This window comes from Juglans regia, chromosome 12 (genome assembly GCF_001411555.2).
Source record: "Juglans regia cultivar Chandler chromosome 12, Walnut 2.0, whole genome shotgun sequence".
Lineage (NCBI taxonomy): Eukaryota > Viridiplantae > Streptophyta > Magnoliopsida > Fagales > Juglandaceae > Juglans > Juglans regia.
In genome coordinates this window covers 9992465-10019724 of record NC_049912.1, presented here as the reverse complement: position 1 = coordinate 10019724, position 27260 = coordinate 9992465, and the positions used below count along the sequence as shown (strand labels likewise).

Here is a 27260-nt window from a genome sequence, read left to right as displayed (position 1 = left end):
AGAAGTCGGTATCAGACTCTGACTGAATCAAAGTTGAGAGTTGGAAAAAGCTAAATCCAACTCCAACTAGGTCAGTGCTCTGCCCTAGTCATGAGAGATCGGACGACAATTAACAGCGGCTGACAGCTGACTCCCAGGATGGGTTGTTCTTTCAACATTCTTAAAATGTATAAAGTTTGCAATGGCAGCAAGGGACTAGAATCGGAAGCTGATACATGAAGGGAAAAACCCATAAAAGGGAGGAAAAAGAGGAAACATTTCGCTTATACTGATTGTAGCCAACTAGCCAAAAGTGTAACATTAGGCTGCCCAATTGGCAAAGTTTCTTAGGAAAAAAAAAAAAAAACTGATATTGACCTCATCATAATCGGAAGAAGCTCATTTTTGGTCGGCTAACCCATCCACGTAACTTGCAAGATAACGAAAGCCAGCAAATATTCTTATTCTCTGCGCGCACAGAGAGAGAGAGATTGAGAGAGAGATTGAGGGCAAGAAGGCCGTTGTTATTCTTCTCTATAATATCTGCTTCAAATGTTTCACCTTCTGAAAATCGGGGACATGAAAATTCTTTTCAACCTCCCAAGCTAATTGGGACATACAATTAAATGTTGACTTCACACCCTTCACATCTGTCACTTCTCTTGGAAAAGGAATGCGGACCTCAAATATACCTTTCTGAGAAAAGACGCGCATATCAAATCCCAACCGATCAACCCATATAAGCTTTGCCTCGGACACCTGCCAGATTGAATGAAATACCTGAGTAAGAAGGATAATTGAAGGCGACTTGTAGCTTGGGCATATACTCTCAGATTGTCATTTAAGTAATTTGGTTCACACCTAGAAAAAGAGCTCATTATTGTATAAAGGATAACATTAACAATACACCTGCAACTCTCTTACAGCTCTTTTACAATTCTTTTCACAATTCCCATTCGTTTAAGGCTCACAGATTTAGCAATTCTGATGTAAGTTTGTTAGGCCCATCTCAGGTATAAATACTCTAAGAAGTCTTGCATTGAAGGTATTCTGAGTTTTGAATGTGAATTTCCATTTCTTGTATCCATTTTCTTGGAGGTGTGATCACCGTCAAAGGTGATCAATCTTTTCATTTTCTTTTACTTTCTTTGCGTCCAAACACTTAATTCTCAGGTATGTAACAACTTAGCCAACTCGTTTGCTTCTACCAAGCTTGAGTCTTCAACCATGACCACCTTCTTTTTGACAGGACAACTGGATGCACGAATCTTGCTCTGCCACCCCTTTCTTTAAAAAGAAAGATCTTTATAGCATTGTCCTCTACTTATCAGCTCTTGTCTCAGCTGCAGTTGTTCTCTGGCAGGGACTAGACCATTTGGCTACCTACGCCTAAAGGAATCAACTTCGAGGGTGATCACACCTCCAAGAAAATAGATACAAGAAATGGAAATTCACATTCAAAACTCAGCATACCCTCACTACAAGTCTTTTGTGAAATAGGCCTAACAAACTCGCAACAGAATTTCTAAATCTGTGGGCCTTATTAAACACATTTGAAGAACTACCAATTAACTCATTTATACAATAATGAGCCCTTTTGCTAGGAGTGTGACAGATTGATGGACAACATATCCCGAGATGCCAACAGCAATTTCTACATTCTTGCAACATTATTAGTCAGTATACAAGTACAAATCAAACAAATCCAGGTAGGCATGAAAGCACATGAATCCCAGAAAAGTACATACAAGGATATGGAATCCCAACAGACAGATGCACATACTACTAACCGGGTCAGTAGTATGAGATAGAGCTGTAAAAAGTTACCGAGTACAACAGATATAACTGGATAACTGTATACGTTCAATGGCTTCCAATCACTTGATACGGACGACTTCTGTTTTTTAACCAGACCACACTCTTGACCTCCAATCAAGCTACGAACACGAGTGGATAGGCGGCTAGGGGGGGAGGGTTGGCTGGGCTGGTGATGGTGCTGCCAAGGCTATGACCACAGCCTCAGAAGGGTTGGAGGAAACCATTGTTGAGTTGACTGAGGCTGCTGCCACCATGAATGCAGTACATGTGAAGGGGAGGAGTTAAGAGCAGCATAAGAGGCAGAAGGTTATTGATAGCATTCTTGAGATGGAAGCCTCTTTAAGAATGAGGGTGATCTTAGATCAGCTGATGCGAGGTCTCGGGCAAAGAGGGACATTTGGGGTTTGCTGGGTTTTGATGCTTAGCTTATTATTAGAGAATGGGGAAGGTTTGAGAAAGGAGCTTTTAAGCCCTTTGCTGAATTGTTAGTCCACAGCCCCCACCCTATGGAATGAACAAGAAGAGGCCTTTTTTATTATTGATAAACCCTCACTGAGGTGGAGGAAAACCATTCACATAACTTTCCTGTACAATAAATCAAAACCGTAAATAAGTACAAGACAATTTATCTAGTCACACAATGCCCCAAAGTCGTCCATGCACAAACTCCTCACCAATAAAATCTGAAACTCTGCCTTTTGTGCCTTCTTTTGCCAAAAAATCCACTGCCATGTTAACCTCTCTAAAATTGTGTCTAAACCGAATATTAAGCAAACTAATAATCTCTTTAATCTCCTTCCAAAAATCCCAAAGAAACCAATATTTGCATATCCCAGAAGCTAACCAACCCATCACAACACTTGAATCAGATTCTACCAATAAATTTCTCAAACCAAGCAATTGACACAAGCGTATCCCATCCAATAAAGCATGGCATTCAGCTATAGTATTCATCGCATGCCCATAGAATAAGGAGAGGCCTACCCTTCTGGCTGCTCCATGTAAATATGCTCCTCCAAATCACTGTGAAGGAAAGCTGTCACGAAACAAGAAGTGGTTGAAGAGCGAGAAAGAAGGGGCTGAAGAGAAAAAGAAGGTTTCGGTCTTTTTTTGGGGCAGGCTAAACACCAATCTTGATGAAAAAAATAGAACCTAGTTGCGATCAGAGCCCTGGTTCCCCAGCTGTTTTGGGAACCATATTTCTTAAATAGGAAAAAAAGGAACAGAAGGATGAAATCAACTGTGCCTGATGGCCAATTAAGCCTTCCAATCAAATAATGAAAGTGTTGGCGATGGCTCAATAGAGTTCATTTTGTGAATGGCATTAAAGAGAGTCCAAGCGAAAATAAAATGGTCCAGGTGGTGGAAGTCATATTCAGTAGGATTCCAGCTTCTTTCCAGGCACCATATGTAAAGAGTCAAGTTTAGGAGGCTTTGAAGTTGTTGCTTTTGCTTTTGGTAGTGGTTGCCCACGTAGAAGTCTGAAGTTAGGTTTCAACAAAGAGCTACAGCTCTAATATGTTAGGAGTGCTATTCACACTAGGAGTCTAATAGTTTTGAAGTGTTTTGATCTGAGTGGGATTTTGTTTTTATCTTAGTATGTTGAGTCCAATTACTATTATAATTTGGCTGAGTCCAGATATCTTTTAACTGTAAGATCTGTTTAAACAGACTTAGCCCATTAACAAAAGGAACGTAGAAGAATTATTTTCAAAACTGTCATTCTATGCACTTTCAAGGTTTCTTCACTAAGACAGGTTATCACAATTAAACACCCCCGCCAATAGATCCCTTACTTGGACTCATAACAACAGATATCAAAGCTGACATCGTCAGCCTCAAGTGTGGATCATCTGGAACAATAGATGGCTCCAATCTATTTCATTCCAGGGTTAATGGTGGAGAAATTGGACATAAATTGTCAAATTTGATAGCTTCATTGCTAAGGAAACAATGGGCAAAGAAAACCAGCCATGGCTAAGGCGTTGTCGATGTTGATCTGAGCAAAAAGCCTTTTATTTTGGAAGACAATTGTCACACCTGAGCACATCAAATCCTAAATCTGGAGTGGGTTTTTGAATTAACACACACAGGCCAACTGTTTTTCTGCTTTTATTTTGTATTATTGTTATAAGTTTAGGTGGGAAATAGGTTAACTTTGGGGCTGGCAGATTTGGCTTTTTGACTAAATCTGTTATAAAAGGGAAGAAAAGTTGCAAAAAATTGCCACTAAACTCCTAATCCGTCAGAACTAGCTTTCACAGACAAAAACTTTAGATATCACAAGTCTATGAGGCTACCCACACCCTAGGATTATTTTAGGAGTGTAGCTTTTATTTAATGACACCAAGTTACGTAGAAAACTCTAGGAACTGGCTGTCACAGCCAGCTTTAGAGACAAAACCCTGGAGATTACAACATTATGAGCTGACCAAATTCTTTGAATAATTTAGGAAACTTTTAAGTCAATGAGAAATAGGAAATTGCCTATACAACTCCAGGAAGAAGCTGCGCATCCCCAAAAAGAAGCCTAGTGTGGCCCCTTTCAGGTTCTAAAGCCCTGTCTTATTTTGTATGAAACCTAGAAAGGGGTGCCAAAGGAAAATAGCAGCCCCCTCGGCCATGTGTTGCCCCCTGCCTTGAGAAAATTCAAGAATTTCTATTAATCTTTATGAACTACCCACACTGGCAGATAAACCAGACCAACTACCCGCTGACCCCCCTCCATAGCACTCTTGAGTTTTTCTTAACCAACCCACTCTTTTCCCTTGTGCGTCAGTATGCACTCCAATTTATCCTTGGATACTTGCTGTCCAGATTGAACGAATTAATGCTTGTATCCCTTCCCCCAACTCTCTTCCTTTGCTGCAGCCTTAGGTAAGAACATCATCAAGTTGTTCACGGCTCCATTTATACAATTCAAGTTACAACTGTTACAACTCCCAACAGCATCAACCATCAAGATCAAAAGTTACTATTTTCTGGCTAGAGCTACCAAAGGATTTTGGGTAAAAGCATCTTTTTAAACTCAATAATTCACTGTCATTAGGCCTAAGGCAGTCCTCTCTTAATAATTTTTCTGAATCCACACCCTAATAATCACTAATTTTGAAATTTTTGCAAGGAAGTACCTGCTGTTTGGAAGGAAGAAATCAATATTCATTTTTTATGATAGAGTTTGGTTAATTATAGCTCCTCTTCTCTTAAGCATAATGAGGAGTTTGTGGAGTCATCTTCAAGTGGAGATGTCTTACTTGCCTTCTAATATCAAGAGGTATCTTGGCAAAGTGGGATAAAAGAGCAGTGGAAAAATTGGAAGTTTGTGTGGGCGATTTTATGGCGGTCATTTCATTTAAGAATGTAGAAGATGATTATCAATGGGCCTTTGCCGGTGTATATGGTCCTAATTCAGGTCTTGTGAGAAGGCTATTGTGGGATGAATGGTCGTCTACCTTGATTGGGAAGCACATTATCTGGACCTAATCCAAAAACAACTTTCAAGGTTGTGTTCGGATCACTTTCTTATTATTATTGATTGTGGAGATATTCATGGGGGTCGATGATACTTTAAGTTCGAAAATATGTGGTTGAAATCGGAAGGCATCATTGACATAGTTAGACAATGGTGGTCTTCCTACCTATTCCATGGAAATCCTAGCTATGTTTTGGCATGCAAGTTGAAGGCTATAAAGAAAGACCTAAATACTTGGCATGAGCAAATGATTTGCAATGTGAAATGCCGAAAGAATTCACTCTTGGAGGAACTATAGGGTTTGGAGGAGAGGGATCATTTAAAAGAAGAAAAGGCTCGTAGAATTCACTAGATTGCAGACCTTAAAAGGATGTCTATAAGGGAAAAGATTTCTTGGAGACAAAATTCAAGGGCCTTCTAGTTAAAGGAGCGGGACAAGGGCACCAAGTTCTTTCATCGTCTGGCTTACTCACACAGGAGACACAATGTCACTGAGGCATTGATGGTGGATGAGAGGGCCACTTCGAATCACCCTAAGATCATAGACCACATCATTAACTACTACGAGCGACTACTTTCAGAATAGTTCACTTGGAGACGGAGTCTTGATGGACTTGTGATTGAGTGGCTGGATCATCAAGAAGCGAGTTGGCTAGAGAGACTTTTTGAAGAGTTGAAGAACCAGAAGGTAATGAAAAGTACAGCGGATGACAAAGCTCCAACTCCAAATGGGTTCACTATGGTTTTCTTTCAGACTTGCTAGGAAGTGGTTAAAAATGACATCATGAGATTCTTTGACGAGTCTCATGAAATGGGAAGCTTCGAAAACCAAGGAGTCATGAACGTTAAAGATTATCATCCCATTAATTTGGTGAATGGGATGTACAAAATCCTTTTGAATGTATTGTAATATAGATTGAGCACAGTGATGGAGAAGATAATTTTGAAGCCCCAAAATGGCTTTGTAAGAGGCAGACAAATCCTTGTTTCGGTACTCATCGCCAATGAATGCTTGGATAGTAGTTATAGATAGGTGAGCCGGGGCTACCATGCAAACTTGATATGAAAAAGACCTAGCCAATTGGAAACTCTTGCTACATATGCATAAGAGATGTGGTCTCTGTGAGAAATGGTGCTCTTGGATTCAACTTTGTATCTCCATTGTACACTTCTCCATTTTGGTGAATGGCACCCTAATGGGCTTCTTCGAAAGCTCGGCGGTTTGAGACAAATTGATCTCAGGTGAACGGCACTCCATTTAATAATTCCTTTATCTCCATTATTTATACTTTTCATAATAGAACCTTTCTACAAAATGATCTCAAGTATGTGGAGGGTCAATTTCCGAGTCCTACCTTAAATGAACTGATGATTCTATCTGAAATTCTCCTGTTTCTTAAACTCTTAGACAAATTAGGAAATTTTACATATTTATTTCATATCAAATATATTAATCAATTTCGTACACAATTATCATTTTGCCCAGTTTCAGACCCTCACAATAAACCCCTTGTCCATCACCCTTGCTCTTTTCTTGGTGATGATGACCGACCTTCACTCCGCGGTAGTCACAAACCGAGTTCCATTCATACATGTCAACGCCCTTCTTCCATCTATATATCTCCTCTCCCTCTACGATCTCAACACAACAATTTCTCACGTAGCAAGCCTTCAAGATCAGCCATTGTGACTCAAGCCACCATTCATTCGGTCTAGCCCTTCACGTAAGCCCAGCACGAGACGCAGCTGTGTCACATTCTGTACCTGCCATTTTACTACGTCGAGCCACCACCTGTTTCATGCATTGTCTGGCAAGCACCATGACCCGTTTCTCTCTCTGCCAGTGACCATCGCATGTGGCGGTCCTGGTAGGACCCCATGTTTTGTGGCCTATGGCCAAGCCACTAACCATGTGGAGACAAGGCTAGACAGCCCCAAAACAGCCTCATGGGCCCTACCTTGACATGCCCAGGATGCCTAAGGGGGCTGGTGACAAAGCCAGCCCGTTCAGCATGGCCAGTGCATGCAGCATGCATGGCCCGCGCGCCCCGCACGCCCTGCGCGCACGTCTCATCCGCTCGCCCCGCGTGCGCAGCAGTCCCGCGCCCATGCCCCAGCAGGCCCAACGCCCAGGCACCCTGCCTGGGCCATGTCAACCTGCCAATGCCCAGACCAACCCAGGGCCCTATCAGCCACATGCCAACAGCCAGCCTAGCCCACCCATGGGCTCATGCATGCCATGGGTCAACTTGGCCCATGTCAACTAATGTTATTTTTTATTATTTATTTTTATTTAATTATTTATTTTCCAAGGGACCTATTGAGAGTTTCCAAGTTGTAATCCTTATAAATAGGACCCTTAGGTTTTGCATTTACATCTTTTGGCAAATTTCCTAGTGGGTGTCTATTTTGTTCTTGAGATCATCATTCAGTGCTAAGGTACTTGAGCTTTTTGGGGTGCAATACATGAATCCCCTAAGAGAGAATCACACCTTGCAATTCGTGAATAGGTGTGATTCAATCTATCTATCTTGTTCTTTTTATCTTTAGGGTGCAATTCGTGAATCCCTAAGGATCCATTAATCTAATGAGTATTTTCCATTCCATCTCTTGTCTTCCATTTTCTATCTTTGATCTTATTATTTTATGTGCATTGTTCTTGAGTTGTTCTTAAGTATTCATAGTGTTCATCCATTCCATTGTTCATTTGATCCATTCCATACCTCATACTCGACCACCATAGCGTTTGTCATCCTTTCCATAAGTTTGTCAATTTTTCATAAATTGTTCATTCCATACACCTTACCCTAGCCGAAATACACAGCCTCCACTCCCACATACACCATTCGGCCAACCCTAGTGTTGCCCTACTTTCCATATTAGTTCACATTCTCATAATTGCCCTTCATCTATCATATTCATAAAACGCTAACCATACCATCCACTTACCATATTCAGCCATCATAAAGTCATCCACCATAAACTCTAGCCGCCCACCTCAAACCCTATAAGGAAACTCTAGCCGCCCATAATAAGGAATTGACCATCACATTCAATCCCTTAAATTACTCTTCCTACAATCTCTCTAGTAAATTATTGACTAGCCATCTTAATGCAAATTCAAATTCCCTTCTTCCCTCAAAGATTCCCTCCATCTTTCAAACTTCCATATTCATTTCCAAATCATCCAAAATCTAGCCAACCTTCCAAAAACCAAGTCAACCCAATCCATTCATCTTAGTCATCCAACATCCCAAAACCCTAATCCTACCTTACCATTTTGGCAACCCTAGCCAACCAAACCCTAACATCACTCTTCCACCTCATTCACAAACCCTAGCATCATCCTAAACTCCAACCCTAAGCCAACTCTTCCAAATCTCGAAATTCACCTTAGCCACCTCACAAAACCCTAGTTACACTTCACCATACCTACCCTAATCACAATCCAAGTGGCCCAAACATTAAGGGCAACCCTTAAGCCATTCTCATTGCATCAAACACCTATAATTCTAAGCCAATCTTCCAAACCCACACCAACCCTAATTCTACCATAGCCCACGACATCCCTAGTTGCATCCAACCCGAACCCTAACCTCATCTCATCCATTCAACCCTAGCCTCCATCATCTTGGCACTTCACTCAAGAACAAGTCTAGCCGCCCACATTGATTTGCCTTAACCTAAACACTTAGCCTACCTAAATACTTCATCTCATCACTCAAACACCATCCTTTTGTGGAAGGCCAAACAAGTTGGCAAGAACACTCGGTTGCCATCATCACCAAGTCAAGCTCGTAAACCTTAGTGTTAGGGACAAGACCGGGGTCCCTAACAAGTCCCTCTCCCACGTCCTCCACCCTAACAAAAGAAAACTTTCGTAATTCCTCTGTTTCGGCAACCAGAAACAGAGCGAGCCTTCCACACCTCGATTTTAGCCACCAATGGTTTGTTCAACCACACCCAGCTGTGAACCACCCTCCACCACCATACCAGACAACATGAATCCCTCCAACCCTAGACCGAACTGTGAAAATATCTCTCCCACCACCTTTCGGTTTCTCTCTCTCTCTCTGTTTCGCTCACTTCTTCTCACAGCACCTCTCACGTTTTCTCTCCCACTCATGTTAGTTTCTCTCTCTCTCTATCTTTGTTAGGTATGGGCTGGTAGGTTATGTTGCATTATGGGCTATGCAATATTAGATGGGCCATGGGTTTAAACTGATGCATTATGGGTTTAATGGAGAATATTTGTGAGAATTCAAGCCCACGAAAGGTTAGATTAATTTTAGGATTTAGAGAAATATGGATTCTTTTATTATTTTAGGTTTTTATTTCAAAGTATGTAATTAATTAGAAATTTACGCAAATTACGTGCCTATTTTATAGGTAATCAGCTTAGCTCCAAAAATATTGAATTAGTGCTATGAGTAGGGCTGGGCTCCAACTTCGACGGAGTCAGAAAGCCCAACTCCAACTTCTGACTCCGACCAAATTCGAAGGCCAAGTTGAGCTCCGATTCCGATTCTGATTCCGATCAGAGCTCTATTGGAGTTGGGACGAGACAACGATGGTGTGCAGTGGAAGAGATGCATTGTTCTGGTGGCACAGGCTCATTTTCTTTTCGTAGTTTTCTCTCTCTTTGAAAATATATATAAAAAAAAGAAAAAGAAAAAGAAAAATCAACAGAACTAAAAGAAGAAGAAAAATATAAAGCCTAGCAGTAAATGAAGAAGGTTGATGAGTCCAAAAGAGAGAGTGAGAAAGGGAGGAATGAGAGAAAAAAAAAAGAAGTGAAAGAGAGAAAAACTACGAAGGGAAATAGAGAAGAATAAGAAAGAAGACAGAGATAGGAAGAAAAAGTGAGATCTAAGAGGAAGAAGTGTATTTATTTCTTTGTTGATGGAGATCAATGGAAGGGTAGTGGAGGCCACGCCAATTCTGAACCGTGTCCACAACAGTTAAAGTGTACTCTTGATGTATTTATTTGTCTGTTTGTTAAAGTGTATTTACTATTTATGGTGTCCACATCAAGTTTGAGCGCAAAAATGCAAAATCAACCTATAGTACTAACTTCTCTATTGACTTGTCAATATCAAAATAAATTAATACTATATAACTTGGGTCTGAGAGAAGCTCTTCCCCATTGCATGCACAGAGCACAAAGTTTCATCAAAAGCCGTGTAGGGTTCAAAAGGCCTATTAGCAAAAGGCCTATCTATCTCTCTGCAGCAGTTGTCCTACTTTCTGCTACTATGATGAAAGCAACAATGAATGGACTTTTGAATCAACTGAGGAACACGAAGCAACTAGCCAATAAAGGGTCTTAAAAAAAATAGCCTACAACCTAAGTTCAGAACACCTGAGTTCAAAATGCAAATGACAAAATTGTCAGAGTCAGAGTTCGGAAGTCGAAGCCGATATTGACTACAGCTACGACAAAGTTTTTCTAAGAAACTCCGACTTTGACTCCAAACTCCGAATTTTCCGACTCCAGCGGAGTCGAAACCGGAGCGGATATCGGCCAGAGTTGGAGTTGACGGAGGTTTTGCCCAACCCTAAATACAAGATAAGTAGCTTAATCATAAATTAGGATTTAGCATATGTTAGCTAGTTATATATATTATTATTAAAGTCAATTCTTTGGAAGCCAATTTTATGTACCACGCATGCCATGATATCTACAAGAATGTCGTTCATCATAATTCATGATCATGTTTCATTCCGCATATTATAGTTATATTTATATTATGCATCTCACGTTGCATAAGACATGTAAATTTTTATTAGATCAAGTGTAAGATACATATTAAGATTAATCAGATGGCCATTCAGATGTATGATACCAATGCAGTTAGGGTAGATGTGCAAGCTGTGGACTTATGCTTGGTTCATCATAGTATTATTATCATATCAAATCAACGGTTTCCCTTGTGGCCACAGGATGTGGAACTAGTGCACAACTTTGCACACAAGATTAAGTGTGTTGGCCAGTCAGATCAGTCAAATAAATTGAATATTCAAGATAAGTCATGCATGTTATAAGCATATGTATGAATGATCATAATTTTAAATTCTCGGCATGAAATATTTTATGAAAAACCATATGTTAAGTATGTTTACGTTATAATGTGTTTCTTACTAAGTTACTCATTTTAGTTTTTTTTATGTTTTTAAACCACCCAAAGTCAGAATAATTATTAAGATAAAGCTGCAGGACGAGACTTGTTCTAGGGAGGCATGACAGAAGCCTAGATCATGCAAAAAAATTTTAAGTTATTTTTATAGTACAAAGTTGAGAGATTTTAATAAATGTTTCCACGTACTCTCTTTTATGATTTCAGTATTTTCAATTATTTTATTTATTATAAGGAATCTTTGTACCTGGCGCTTCCTTTAGAATAAAATAAAATTTTTAAGTTAAGGTCAATAGTAGTAGCACACTGGCTCCTGAGATTTTCTAAAAATGATGTCAATCTTAATACTAGGGGAGTAGGGTGTTAATTATTGGCCCATTAAAAATTTTCATATGCCCAAAGTATTTTTGGATGAGTTGGATCTATTTTAGACTCGAGAACAGGCCCATTGGAATTTATCAGGTACTTGGCCCATAAAAATATGGGCAAGTGAACAAGTGACCCAATATTGGTATTAAGCCCCTAAGAGACCTTAATAGTCCACAAAATAGACTGAGACAATAGAATCCAAGACTCATGAGATGTCACCCAAGACCCAACTACTTCTATCTCTCTCTCTCTCTCTCTCTATATATATAGAAACCGTAAGCCCCATGCTCATATATCTCCTTCTCTTTCCCCTAGGTTTAGGGTTGCTGCAAGTTGTTTTCTTCCCCAACTAGCCCCTCCATGCACATTCGTAGCCCCTCCATTACACCATCACGTAGGACCTCCCCATGAGAGTCGCAGGTCAGTTCCCTTCAAACAGCATGGCCAGAACCTAACACAGCAAGCCCCTCTCCCTGGTGCAGAGAAGCCAAACCAGCCATGGAAAGAAACCCAACAACAGACGCCGCAACCTTTCCTTCCACCATTGTCCAACCATCATAAGCCCAAAGTCCCCTGTTTTATACATCGAAAACAGAGCAACCAACCCAACCACTTATGCCACCCCACACCAAATGGAAAACCAACCTCATGCACCATTGGTAGCAACAGAAGACGCTGGAAAGCAAGTCTCCACCGTCGAACTGCAGCACCCACCACTTGGTCTTCATGCTTCTCCTCTCTTTTGCGAACGTGAAACTGAAGTAGACCAGCCCACTTGAAGACCAAGCTGCGACAACAGGTGCCTCCCCTTGCTCCACCAAGCAAACGTAAGCCGGCCGCCAATGCGACACCGAGTTATTGCACCACAACAACCCAAGCACGATGGTCCACGCTGGGATCCTTGAAGCCATAGTTGGTTCATCAACTACCTTGGACCACCGCCATTCCTCCACCGCACCATAAGCTCCCCCTCACGTTAGCTCTCTGTCTCCACCACTCGGTTTCTCTCACGTTATTCTCTCCCCATGTAAATTCAATCCCTCTCCACGTCTGAAGGTGCCCACGTGAGGTATAAGTGTTTTATAATAAAATTTGCATAAATACCCTTGCACTAATCCGTAGTGTTTATCATTTATGATAATAAAAACAAAGAGAAAATAGACTATAGATATGGAAATATTTAGGGTTATGAAGACTTTAAAATTTTTTGCAAATATAAGTTAATATAGTATTTCAGGCTTAAATTTTAAAATGTGTTTAATTAGAAATTTACAGAAGTTACAGTTGCACCTCAAAAATATTGGATCAGTGCCACGAGGTAAGTAGCTTAATCATAAATTAGGATTAGCATACGTTAACTAGTTATATATATTATTATTAAAGTTAGTTCTTTGGAAGCCAATGTTTATGTACCACGCATGTCATGATATCTTGAAGTACGTCATTCATCATAATTCATGATCAAGTTTCATTCTGCATATAATAGTTATGTATATATTATGCATCTCTCGTTGCATAAGACATAAGTTTTTATAACATCAAGTGTAAGATAAGCTCAAAACAGTTAATAATATGGTCATTTCATGGTACCAATGCGATTTATGGTGGATGTGCCAACCATGAACCTAGGCGTGGTCCACCATAGCATGCTAGAATAATATTAGCGGTTCCCTTTATGGTCACATGAAGTAGGGCTAGTACGCAACCTTGCACACAAGGTTAATTGTGTTCGCCAATAAAATAAGTGAGATAAGATAAGTCATGCATGTCATAAGCATACGTATGAATGATCATAATTTTAAGTTCTCAACATGAAATATGTTATGAAATACCTTATGTTTAGTATGTTTACGTTATGATGAGTTTCATTTTAGTTTGTTTTATATTTTTAAACCACTACAGCTCAGAATATTTATGAAGATAGAGCTGCAGGACGGGACTTGGCCCAGGGAGGCAAGGCAGAGGCCTAGATCATGAAAGATTTTAAGTTATGATTTTGATAGTAATAAAGTTTTAGAAATTTTAATAAGTGCTTCCGCATAGTCTCTTTTATATTTTCAATATTTTTAAAAAAGAATGATTTTATTGATTATATGAAATCTTTGTACCTGGTGTTAAGTATAAGAAAATTTTTTAAGTCAAGGTCAGTAGTAGCACTTCGGTTCCCCGAGATTTATAAAAGTGACTTCATTCTTAACCACGGGCGAACGGGTTGTTACAATATGCAAGATTAAGGCTCCCCCTAAAAGCTTCCTGTTTTGTATGGACAACCTGTAGGAAGATCCCCACCTCAAACAATCTAAGGAAATGCTAAATCATTCAGATGTATTGGTATTGTATATGCAAATAGAGTGGGGAGTTCGTTGACCACTTATTACTTCACTGTGACATTTCCATGAGCTTATAGAATAATTTCTTTGCTAGAGTGGGGTTAGGTTGGGTGATGCCAAGAAGGATGGTTGATTTACTACGAAGTTGGAGAGGCCTCCAAGGTAATTCTCACATTGCAGCAATCTAGAAGATGGTCTTGATTTGACTATGGTGGTGTATATGGAGGGAGAGGAATGGAAAGAGCTTCAAGGATCGCAAATGGACAATGGACAAGCTTAGAATGTTTTTTCTGAAAACTTCATTCCATTGGTCAATTGTAATAAAATTTAACGGCATGAATATTCACAACTTTCTTCTATCTCTAAACAATCATGCATGTGTTGTTCCTGTATATGTCCCGTGTACTTGGATTATGCCTATTTCTCTTATCAATAAAATTCCTCTTTGCCGATCAAAAATAAAATAAAATCCTATATGGCCATAATTTTCTGAAATAATATGTACAGTAATGAAATGACTAACACATCAAGCAAAATGTAATCTGCAAAATGCAAAACAACATATGGTAGTTAGAACATCTAGTCAAGTAATTATTTAGGCATCAAAGAATTGGAATGGCCCATTTGGTTGCAATAGGCTGCTTCATATTATCAAAACAGTAAGAGCTCTCTTTACATGGGCAGTTTAAATCTTATATTATTCTTTTCAGTCCACAAAATGAAAGTTTCCAAATGCAACAAAACACTATTGTTTTCCATCTAGAAAGTTAGGTAACACACAGTTTGAGTTTCAGACAAACATAAGGTTATAATAGTAAAGGTTGCAAATATCATGTTGCATGCAAACCTGGTCAAAATCAACATATATGTTGCAAAAGCGAATGACATCTTCAATGTTATTGGTGTTTATCTCATTCACTAGCTTTTCTGCAAAGTCCCGAAGAGGATCAGGATGTGCATCTCTATAATCTGATGAAGTGACCCATACACCAGCCTGGAATGGTTTCAGACACCAAATTCATAACAATCTTTTTTTTTGTTTCAAAACAAAGTACAAACTTTAAGATAATTATACAGCTTAGCAGGCTACAGAAAAAAGGTAAGTGCAATAGATATTTAGAGTCAAAACATGAGCACTCACAATAAAAAGTTACCTCTTTCAAGTCATCTATCTGAAGTACCCTTTCCACACAAACAACATACATAAGGTCATCATCAGCTTCTTCTCCAAACTTATTTTTCCATAATGAATGCAGTTTCTGTAAAATAGACAGCAACCTCTCAATAAAAGTTTGATTAAAGCATTACATGTATTTAAAAAATACTGTTACAGAAAAAAAAACATGTATTTATTTATCCTTATTCAACTTTTGTATGAGTCCATATGACAAGCCAATTAAGATGATTATGAGAGCTCACCCAAAACATCTTATTGCTGGTATTTTTCATTCAAAGGAAGCACTGTGACAACTCAACTTAGACCCTATAACTGCTACAATAAAAAAAATCTTAAATGTTTTTGCCAATTAACTGCTTTGACAAATTGAAGAGTACATTGAAAACCCTATATAACTAGGAACAAGACACTCTACCTATTATCCAATTACTTTTTTTTATAAGGAAGAAAATTTATTAATCTACATAATTAGGCATAGCCCAAGTACACAGGGAGTATACAAGAGAAAACACCTAATTACAAGCTAGGAGCTGGAAAAAACATCATAGAAATCATGAAAACTAGTCCCATCCAATACAATAGCCAATGCCCAAAGTAACAACATATGGAAAAAAAAATTAAAAAATCTCCAATCCCTCCCAATGAACGTCCTCTCTCATTCCATATACACCACATATGACATAATGGCACCATCTTCCAAAACAAATGCAATTTGACAATTACCCTGGATTCTTCTCAAACAAGCCAATAGATCCTCACCCTTCTAGGTATCACCCAGGCAATACCAAGGCTATCAAAAATCTCATCCCACAGAACCTTTACCACTTCACAATGGAGAAGAAGGTGGTCCACTGATTCACCATTCCTTTTGCACATAAAGCACCCCGAACCTTTAAGTTCTAGTTTAGGAAAGTTAGGGTTTCTAGTTTTAGAGAGCAAAATCTGGACTGTCCACCAACTAGGCCCAAGCCCACTAAGACCAAGAGAGGGTGAGCAAGCCCAAGCACTATGCTTGCCCAAGCCCATTAAGAGCCCATGGGAATAAGCCATCTAGGTTAGGATGATACCTACTTCAAGCATAACTCCTAGTTCAAACACAACTCCTAGTTCAAGCATAGCTCCTAATTCAGTCATAACACCTAATCTAATCACAACTCCTAAGGCAATCCCATCTCCTAGTCTAAGCCAAAAACCCTAGATGACCTAGCACTAGTTGAAAACCCTAGGATGACTAAGACCCCAAGCCTATTCCGGATTCCTCTATGGCAAAACACTAGAAGTCTTATCCCACTTGGACTTGCACCCCACAAAATCCTATTTATAGAACCCTATAACTCGGCACACACACATTTTGCTCCTCAAGAATTGTGCCGCACCCCTTGCATCCCTACAAGTCACTCATTCGGCCACCACAACCTATCTTGCTCACACTATGCGCCACCCCACTCCGTTGGTAGGTTCTTGCTTTCCCTCACACACACACACACACACACATCATGGGTTAACCACCATATAACTAAGCACTCTCACACACAAGTCACGGGTTAAACCACCACATACCCGAGCATATCACCACCCACCATCAACACCACCATCACAGCACCATGACCCTCAAACACATCCATTGTATGATCCAACCACCAAAGCATGTTGGAGTACCTCCTAAGCTGCCCGCATGCCAGGTGGAATTAGGGTTACAAACTCTTAACTCTGTCACCTTCCCCATCCTTTGTATGCCTCAGTTTGCCCTAGGTAAACACCCTCTCCATTAGATGCATTAAAACCCTAAGCATGTTATGATATATTAGTGTAAATGGGAAAGAGAGAGATAGTCACATGAAACCTAAACCGAGCAAGCATTGCTCGGCTAAGCCCTAATACGAGCATGTCCTGAGCCCTAACCCAAGCATGTCAAAAGCCCTAATTCGAGATTGTCACATAAGTCCTAATCCGAGTATGTCATAAGCCTTAACCCGAGCATGTAACAAGCACCAAAACTGAGTATGATATAAGCACTAAACCGAGCATACCATAAGCATTGCACCGAGTAAACCTAGAGATAGGCGAGCAAGATAGGTGAGGAATAATTATAGCCAAGAGACTTAGACAACCCGAGAGATCCATACATGAATAATGATTAACAATTTAAAAAGTTTACATGATTACCAAAACTATTAAAGGTTTGGAGAAAACACACGATTAGCTTAAATTGTATGGTAAACTATAAAGTCTTTTTCAAATGTATGTATGTAGTAAATGTTTTCAAAAGTATATATGTATGAGCCCTTCATTGATAGCCCCTTTTTTATGAACCCAATGTATGATGATAGATGCTTTTTGATGTTAGAATTGCATGACTTTTGTGTGACTGAATACCATATTGCATGATTGTTTATTTTAAAAGAATGAAAGGTAAGGCAAGGTTAATGTAAAGAAACAGAGAAAGAATGTTTGCATGTGTCTGTTGAGGTTAATAAATGGCCATATGAGGATGATGATGTTATGATGAGGTTGGGATGGAGAGCAACGTCGGAATGACCCATTCCTGAGGTTTGGTTCTATTCCGCTAGCTAAGGCTAGAACCATTGATTACTTATCAAAAAAGGCTAAAACCATTGATCGCAAGGGTTGCCAACCCTAACACACGGGGGTTAACCGTGTGTAAACGGCCACAAAAGATGAGGTTAAGGTAACAAATGATTAATGATAGAGGTTAAGGAAATAAATGCTTATACTTTGAGGTTGAGGTAAAAGAATGTTTCTTAATGATTTAAAATTAATGCTTTATGTATGCTTAAAGGTAAGTTTTCTTAAGAATGTTAATGTTAAATGAAAACCTTATGTTTATATTATATTTACTGCATTATGTGGTTCTTACTAGGTATTCGACTCATTTAATTGTTTTTAAATGTTTTCCCACCCCAGGTGAAGAAGGTTTTGAGGATGTTGCTGGTGAGGATGAACCCGTGAATAAGGATAAACCCACGTTTTCTTAGTTTGTCAATGGTCAGGATCTTCCCTAAGGATGCAGTCCAAACAAAAAAAGTAGCCTTAGGCGCTTTACTCCTCCAAATGCTCTTCCGAGGAAAGTGGTTACTAACCTGAGTAGTACGGACCTCATAGAAAGAGTGTACAGAGAAGTTTCCTTTACTTGGAGTCCAAACAATCTGGTATCTCATTAACAGACAGTCGCTAGAAAGGTTTTATAAAACCCTTGAAACAAACCAAGATTTGATCATTTTAAACTCGTGCAAGTTAATTATTAAGTATCACAGCTTGAAGGAGATTAAGTTCACAGCTTTAAAATACCAAGCGAACAACTCAGCCGACAATAATCATAGTGCAATAACTATTAAAACTTAAGTCGGTTTCAGAAACTTAACCAAATGGCGCAAAATCATACCTTCAAGACCATCTTGTCCTCTGGTTTTCCAAGGCTGCCTTGAATTGTGCACTGAGGAGTCTTCAATCCACACTGCTCTAACTGCCTCAAAGAAATGCATAATATAATCGTATTAGTTAAATTTAAGTGCTTATGCGTAAACAGACCTCCCAGTCAACCATTGACACAGAGAGAGGGAGGGAGGGAGAGAGAGAGAGAACTAAAGAAACACCTGAACATGGAGACTAGACCTCCTGTCCATAGAGGATTGCCTAATAGAGGTATTCAAGCATAAAACCGGAGTCCCTTCTGGGTCAACAGCGTAGCGAACGCCAATACCCAAAGGCCAACCCTCTTGGTTTAACGTTGAAAGGGTGCCCACAGATGCCAACTCCATAATTGTCCTTGAAACCTCAGCCGGGAACGGCTTATCGCTCCTGAATTCCCTATGTGACGGCTCCGATATAACTGAAAGAGCGCATTTTACATTCCGAAACGGAGATTGAAATGACTTTGGCTTCGGAGGAGTGAATTGGATGTTGATTATGGGTTTTGAGGGAGTGAGTGATAGAGCAAAATGGGTTGCCAGAGGTTGAGTTTGGAGAAGCATTTCAGAGAAAGTGCAAGATTGCCAAGCCAATTTCAAGGTTTTCCCGGAAAGTAACAGAAGATTCGGAATGGTTAGAGAGACAGAGACAGAGACGGAGACAGACGTCAAATATAGCTCGGACAAGGTCTAGAGATTGGAGATGGGGATGAGCCTCACGATAACGGCAGGACAGGAAAGGCCTGCAAGTGGTCAGCTAGGACTCAGAATACAAATGTTTTGTACGCTTTTTTTATTTATTTATGTTTTGTACGTTTTGATCGAAACCAGATGGCAGATATTATCCAATATATTTTTCAGAAATTCTATGGGCAACCGGGGTGCGTCCCCGGTGCGTCCCCGCGGCTGACGTGGCATTAAATTAAATAAATTAAAACAAAACAAAATAAATTAAATTAAGACAAAATGGCCGAAATAAAAAATGCGGGAAATCAAAATGAAACTGCATCTCTCCCTCGTCTTCTCCGTTTTGGAATTGCAGACTCCCGATTCTCTCCCTCGTCTTGTTGCCCCTCGGTCCCGCACGCAGATCGTCATCTTGAGTTGCGTTCATCGGTAACGAAAACGATTGTGCCCGAGCTTCTTCTTCTCTCGAGTTGCAGAATCACGAGCTCCCAGCTCCGTCCTCTCCTCTCCTCTCATCTGGGCCCGAAGTGTCGAGCTCCATCTTCTCCCGAGAGAACAACGGGGTGCGTCCACCTCAACGTTTCCTGCCAGTCCCCGACTCCCTTTCTCACTCACTGCTTCAAGTAGTCCGTTTAGCATTTTAGGCCTCAGATCTGTACCAACAGCGGGTTACTCGAGACTGCGAGTTCGAGCAAATCGACTCCGACAATTTTCAAGCTAGACACAGGCAACTTCACTATCTTTTTCGATCTATCTGTTTTATTTTTCGTTTTCATTATTATTCTTCATTTGCTGATCTGAAATTTAATTTTTTGTGGCGTTTGGTTGCTGAGAAATCTAAATAAACAGTGGATAAGATGTAGTTGGAAGCCAACTGTTGATGGTCGGTGTAGTTTGTTTTCTTTGACATTCTCATTTGCTGTAGTTACACATTTTTGTTGGCTTTAATATCAGTCTTCCTGCGTGCGTGTCCAGTTCTGTGTGGGAGTGTGTGGGAGTGGGTGGAAGTGAAACTAGAGTGTGAAACAGAGAGTGGGTGGTGCGTGTCCAGTTATCTACGTTTCAACATGCTCGAATTATTGGGGGTTTCGATGTATTATTGTTGTTGAAAAGCAGGAAAACAGAAAGTCCCTAGAGTAGATAGAGCAGGAGTTCTCCTATTTAGACAGGCTGTAAATTAATTAAACAAGTGCATAATATATGATGGACAATGATGAATCTGTATGGTCATAGGTCTGCTAATAAACTGTCAATTTATGAGTTGTTTCTGCACATTCTATACTTGTATAGAGGAATATCTATAGCAGCCCATATATCTATAGCAGCCCTTATTTGCATTTTTACTTTGTAGATCCAGTATTTGCTTTTAGCTCTCTCTCAACATGGGAAACGATAAAGAACACCCATCCACGCCAATACCATCCAACTCAAATTTCTCATTCGAGGTATGTTATATAATTTAATCTATCAATTACATTTGAATGTTTTGACTTGATATTTAAAATTCATCAATAAGGCAAATCCAATAACATGTTAGGACATACCATCAATTACATTATTAGTTTTTATTAATAAGTTCGTTTTTCCAATTCAGGATTTTAATTGCACATTTCTTTGTCTTTTGCAGAATGCTGGTTATCCATTCCCACATGCCATATATCCTCCGATTCCTCTCATCAATACAAGCTCTGCTACGAGTAGAATAGTTGATTCAGAGGATAATAGACTCGAGGGTGGGGAAATTGAAGCACAATGTACATCCGGTAGAGTTGAGGAAAGTAATGAGGATAGACCACTTCCTCAAGAAACTGAGGATGGCAGTGCGGGGACATCTCAGAATGTTGAAATGGATGGTGATGACATGATTGAGGAGCCAAAGTCGGGAATGGAGTTTAACTCCTTTGAAGATTTAATGAGTTATTATAAACAATATGCTAAGAAGTGCGGGTTTGGGGTGATGACAAAAAGGACTGAGAGGGGAGAAGATGAGATGGTTAGGTATGTCACCCTTGCTTGTGCTCGTGGTGGGAAGGCCCGTAATAGGACTTTCAATGTCGCCAACCCACGCCCGACCGGAAAAACAGAATGTAAGGCAAAGATCAATGCCTTAAAATCTGATGGAAAGCTTCGGTTGACTACAGTTCATAATATCCATAACCACGGCCTGAGTCCAAAGAAATCTCGCTTCTTTCGATGTAATAGAGAAGTGAGTGACTCCGTAAAAAGAGTTTTAGATACAAATGATTTGGCTAGCATCCGAATGAATAAGAGCTTCGGATCTCTTGTTGTTGGTGCGGGCGGATTCGAGAACCTTCCATTTTTGGAAAAAGATTGTCGTAATTATATCGATAAGGCAAGACATCTACGACTTGGCGCTGGTGGTGCTGGTGCGCTTCGAGAGTATTTTTGTAGGATGCAGTACAAAAATCCGGGATTCTTTGCATTGATGGATTTAGATGATGATGGGAGGTTAAGAAATGTATTTTGGGCAGACCCTCGTAGTAGAGCTGCGTAGCAATATTTTGGTGATGTGGTCACATTCGACACCACATACTTGACGAATAGATATGGGATGCCGTTTGCACCATTTGTTGGTGTAAACCATCATGGTCAGTCAATTTTATTGGGAGCAGGCTTGATTTCTAGTGAGGATACGGAGACCTTTGTGTGGTTATTCAAGACCTGGTTGCAGTGTATGGATGGCATAGCTCCGAAATCAATTATCACTGATCAAGATAGAGCAATGAAAAATGCAATAGCTATTGTTTTCCCAGAGACCCGACATAGATTTTGCTTGTGGCATATCCTGAAGAAAGTCCCTGAAAAACTTGGCTCCTATGCTTCCTATAAAATTGGGATGAAGAATGCGTTAATGAAGTGTGTGTATGACACCCAAAATATTGAAGAGTTTGAGAGGTGTTGGGAACAGTTGATTGTTAAGTATAGTTTGCATGAGAATGCGTGGTTGCAGAGTTTATATGCTGAGCGTGAGCATTGGGTTCCAGCCTTTTTGAAAGAGTACTTTTGGGCTGGAATGAGTACAACACAACGAAGTGAGAGCATGAATGCTTTTTTTGACGGTTATGTTCATGCAAAGACGAACCTAAAAGAGTTTGTTGACCAGTTTGAAAACGCGTTGAAGAAAAAAATTGAGAATGAAAATGCTGCAGACTTTCACTCGTTTAGTGTCACGATTCCCTGCATTTCTAGATCTCCAATTGAGAAGAAGTTACAAGAGTTGTACACCAATGCTAAATTCAAAGAAGTTCAGCTTCAAATTACAGGCATCATCGATATGAATCCAAAGTTAAATAAGAGTGATGGTGCGGTAAAAACCTATCTGGTAGAGGATGAAGTTCGTTTCGAGGAGTTCACTAAGGTGGTTACATATTCTGTGGACTTTAGTGAGGGGGATGCAGCTGCAAAATGTTCTTGTGGATTATTCCAGATGAGAGGGATATTGTGTCGGCACATTTTGGCCGTGTTCAAATGTAACGAGATTAAAATTTTGCCAGATAGGTACATCTTAGATCGATGGAGAAAGGATATCAAAAGGCGATACACATTAATCCGTAGTAGCTATGATGCAGGAGAAGAACGGGCAGATTCTAATAGATATTCAGAGCTGTTGAATATCTGTTATGAGATGATCACTGATGCTGCGAGTTCGAAAGAGCATACTGAGGATGCGAAGACTAAGTTGTACGCTATGATGAAGTTGTATCGTGCCAACCAACAACACCCATCGATTACCCAAACAGGAAGCAATATTGGTTGTTCAGGAAATGACACAACTACAGTTGGTACTTCTAAGAAAGTACTCAGTCCACATGTTGTGCGAGGAAAAGGCAGACCCCCATCACTGAGAAGAGCATCCAGGATGGAGAAAGACATGCGAAAAGTCAAAGCGAAAAAAACTAAAGGAAAACGCAAAGAGGTGGATCGAATTTAATATATGTCTTTTTATTTAAGATTTTATAACAGAAATAAATTGAAATGTGACAACATTGATGGATTTATTTGTTACTTGATTATTAGCCGGATGGAGGAGATACACCATGTGTGGACACACGGAGACCTTTATTTTTCCATTCAGAGGTGGATGCATCCGATGTTGGACAGCAGGTATATTAATAAGTACATTTTTATATTAAAATTCTAATTTTGGGGGACATTTTTACGAGTATTTCTCATCAGGTTGTTCAAGAAATCACAACCTTTGACATTAGTGGAACCCAAATCCGAGGAACAGTGATTCCAAGTCAAGAGAGTGTAAGTGTATCTCAAGAGTTTATTGTATTTAAATGCTAATATCGACATGAAAATTAGGTTGTGATATTTTTTCTTTTGCAGATGCAATTTGGGTTGGATGGATCACAACCGGTTGACTTGGGGTGGGATGGGTCACAACCGCTCCAATGATATGATTCAAAACCTATCTTCCCAATTATTTATGGTTTACGTATTTAATGTATTTTATTGGGAATGGATGTATGGATTGGAGTTTTTGTGGTACAAAGATTTGATTCAAGGACTTTTGTAGATTTCATGTTTAATTTGTGGATTTATTGTATTGTTTTGTTGGATGAGTGTGATAATATAACTAAGTTGTGTAGACTTTGTATGGAATAGTATTATTGTTTGTGGAATGAATAGAATGTATGCTATGCTCTTCATTCTGACTCTATATGGATTTATTTGTTTTCTGCTTTTTGGTGACAGCATTTTGGTTTTGGTTTTGGTTTTGATGTTTGATTTTGTGTTGCAAGCAGCAAATTGGAGTATATTGATTTTGTGTTAATTGTTGTGCCGAGTTTTTGCTGCTGTTTGGATAATATTTGGTGGGTTGGTGCTCTTTCACAAACAACTATTGCAGCATGTCATAATGCTGAGAATGGACTGCTATTCTTTTCATAGTCTGCAGTTGGCGAAGTGTTGCAGAGCAGCACAAGGTATGCATATTCAGGACTCCACAATAGTTTCATTTAACAGTTCAGCATTGGCCTAATATTGTTGGGTTCTTCTGCATGACAGCTTGCTCCATTATTAATTTCATAGCCATTTACACAGAAAAGGATTTTATCATTTTACATACTGTAGGGGACAACCAAACCATGTTCGTTATCTACCTAGTATTGGGATACCAATAGCTTATTTTTAACAAATGCATTTTAATTCCAATTGAACTCTGATATAAGGTTCTTGTTCAAGCAAAAGTTGGTGGAGCAATTTAGAATGATGGCATGTCTAACTAATTAGACAACTACTACCTTCTGGTCTTCCCCTCGTGCACTTTCAGTTCATTCATAGTTCCACAAGTCACTTTTTTCTCGAAATCTCCAGCAGATGCAATTCTAAAAATGAAACTCGAGTTGATGAATAAGTTATCGATGAAGTTAATCTTTTTAGCTGGATTCAGTTTCTTAAGGTTTGTTTTCAGCGTTTCATTTAATAGTTTCCTTGTGAAGTAATTTTTTGAACAAGTAATTTTTTTATAATAGTGAAGTACAGGTGTTGTTAATTTTCATTGTGAAGTCAATGATGAACAAAATTCCCAGCTATTGTCTTCTTGGAACTTCTAATACTTTCCTATGAAAATTTGCCATTCTAACTTCTTTGATGGACAGGGATTTCTTGGTCTCAGTGGAGCAATACTAATCCAAGTGTATGACACAGTGTGCAAGGGCAAGCCAAGCACATACATCCTGATGCTTGCTCTGTTGCCTACATTTGTCTCCCTTGTGCTTATGTTTTGTGTGAGAATTTAACAAGCAACCACGGGGGATGACAAGAAACACTTAAATGGTTTCTCTACTGTTGCCATTTTGGAGAACATATTCACTTTGCCATTATGGGCACGTATTTCTACTTTGATACTTCTTCTGCTTCTACTTGTATCGCCTCTTGGAATTGCAATCAAGGCCCAGAAGGAGGACTTGAGGAGATTACCACAAATGGATTCAATTGATCCACGTTGAAACAGAACAACTTTACATAACATGTTGAAGTTGTGTGATCTATATACTTGTATTAAGCCCCGAATCTAATGTGCTCTATTTATACTTCAGGACTCCAATATCTGTTTTCATGTTAAATAGAACTTCAGGACTCCAAGTTCGATTCATCTTGTTTATTTTATTCCCAGCTCTATTTAGGATTCAGAGGATAATATACTTGTATTAAGCCCCGAATCTAATGTGCTTTGTTTTCATGTCCAATATCTGCATCAAGTCAAGTAATTTGCTGCAATAACGTCAATTTAAGCTCTGCGTTTGTTCTTAAAAGATGGTATTGATGATCATTTTAACATTTGGGTGTCATTTATCCTTCATATGCTATTACTATAGTCATCTTCCGACCCAAAATTAAACCAAATTGTGATCAATTGTTTATGAAACTCAGGCTGCTGGAAAAATTGCATTCATAGTCGAATCTAAATTTAGACTATTTCTTCCATCATGCCCATTTGCTGTGGGAAAAAAAGCTCTTCATGCAAATAAATAGCAGAGCAGAGAATTCATGCAAATAACAGGAAGATAATGTATTTTCCTCCAAGTGCCAACCTGCTCTAGTCATCTCATAATAATCCATTCACAAAAAATATATGTACATAGAAAATGATTCACTAAATTCATGCAGTCAATAAAATTTCCAGGTTAATATATACAAAAAGTAATGAGTTATTTTACAAGTTACAAGTTAGCACCAACCTAAGTAAGAAGTCACAACTTACATACTAAATTACTTATCACATGTAGGGAGCAGCGGTTAAAGTACAAAAATAACCAGTTACAAGCACCAATTACTTAAATACTACCAACCAACAAAAGACTACAAATGAAAAAGCCCAATACACCCGAAGTTTTGTGTGTGAACGCCTTATTTCAGTTTCGCGCTTCAAGAGCACCATCTCTCTATTGGTTACCACCATCTCTCTAGTGGTTACCACCATCTCTCTATTGGATACCTCCACCTCTCTCTTGTCGATTTCATCCGCTCTCTTACGGAGCTCAGTCTTCGTATTTTCAACATCATCAAGTATCTGATTGAGCTTTTTCTCCGTCCTTAACAATTCATTATTTTTTTCTGTAAGTTGGGCCTTAAATTCTTGATTACTATCTGCCCACATGAAAAACTTACAATATGGTAATCCCTGTAATTATATCCATAACAAAAGAGTTAGATGTACAACACATTTTAATATTAATTACCAAATTAATATAAAAATGTTAGATATAAAAATGATGTACCTCTGTGTTGTATTTTGGACACCCTAAGAAGGGTCGTCCTGGATTTCTTGTAGTATTTGAGTATCTCAATGTAACTTCTTCCTTACAGTAGCAAAATGGTTGTCCCAAAGAACGTTTTCCAAACGATGTAGAAGACATTGATGACGACGACATTCTATACTGATTTCTATAAAACTGGATAAATACTTTTATCCATTATCTTAATGAGAATTCAACCTAATTAATATGTAATAGATGATTATGGGAGAAGTTGAAGTTAAACATGATCTACATCAATTTGTTGGATGCTTTTCAATAGAGAAAGGAAAATGCTGAAATTTGGTTAGGGGAAGGTTGATGGATGGGGATTTCTAAAACATTTGTGTAATGAAAATGCTGAAATTTGTTAGGGGCTTCAGTAGATGTCAAAGGGGAAATATGGATGAATATGATAAAAGATTTATCGGGAATATACCGAGAATAATAGAGACAACACATGTTAGGTATAATAAATTCATCAAATCATATGAAGCAGCAAAACTATAACTCTACATGTATAAGAAAATACTTTTGTTTTATAAGTACAAAACAAAAACTAAATGTATCACTAATGGAGTGAAAAAGTATCTCAATT

General features: G+C 39.1%; 2 protein-coding genes across 2 annotated transcripts; one reads left to right on the top strand and one right to left on the bottom strand.

Annotated features, from left to right (window-relative positions):
* Positions 1-216: 216 nt before the first annotated feature.
* On the bottom strand, positions 217-19490 carry LOC109021113 (glutamyl-tRNA reductase-binding protein, chloroplastic). Its single transcript, XM_019003675.2, has 5 exons — positions 18897-19490; positions 18686-18766; positions 15260-15364; positions 14953-15099; positions 217-738 (listed from the first exon to the last, which is right to left on the bottom strand). Exons 1-5 carry the CDS (start codon positions 19272-19274, stop codon positions 514-516), a joined length of 936 nt encoding a protein of 311 aa, XP_018859220.1. The 5' UTR covers positions 19275-19490; the 3' UTR covers positions 217-513.
* A 1289-nt stretch (positions 19491-20779) lies between these two features.
* On the top strand, positions 20780-25375 carry LOC109020873 (protein FAR1-RELATED SEQUENCE 4-like). Its single transcript, XM_019003402.2, has 8 exons — positions 20780-20842; positions 21025-21876; positions 22090-22395; positions 22495-23334; positions 23436-23522; positions 23595-23669; positions 25025-25082; positions 25170-25375. The coding sequence occupies exons 1-8, from the start codon at positions 20780-20782 to the stop codon at positions 25373-25375; spliced, it is 2487 nt and encodes an 828-aa protein (XP_018858947.1).
* Positions 25376-27260: the final 1885 nt, after the last annotated feature.

Excerpts from the sequence above, each read along its gene's own strand:
- LOC109021113 (XM_019003675.2), bottom strand. The coding sequence starts at position 19,274 with ATGCTTCTCCAAACTCAACCTCTGGCAACCCATTTTGCTCTATCACTC. Across the intron at positions 18,767-18,896 it reads GGTCTAGTCTCCATGTTCAG|TTAGAGCAGTGTGGATTGAA; the intron begins GTGTTTCTTTAG and ends TCTTTGAGGCAG. Across the intron at positions 739-14,952 it reads TATATGTTGATTTTGACCAG|GTGTCCGAGGCAAAGCTTAT; the intron begins GTTTGCATGCAA and ends TCAATCTGGCAG.
- LOC109020873 (XM_019003402.2), top strand. The coding sequence starts at position 20,780 with ATGGGAAACGATAAAGAACACCCATCCACGCCAATACCATCCAACTCA. Across the intron at positions 21,877-22,089 it reads ATGATGGGAGGTTAAGAAAT|TGTATGGATGGCATAGCTCC; the intron begins GTATTTTGGGCA and ends ACCTGGTTGCAG. Across the intron at positions 22,396-22,494 it reads ATGCTGAGCGTGAGCATTGG|ACGAACCTAAAAGAGTTTGT; the intron begins GTTCCAGCCTTT and ends GTTCATGCAAAG.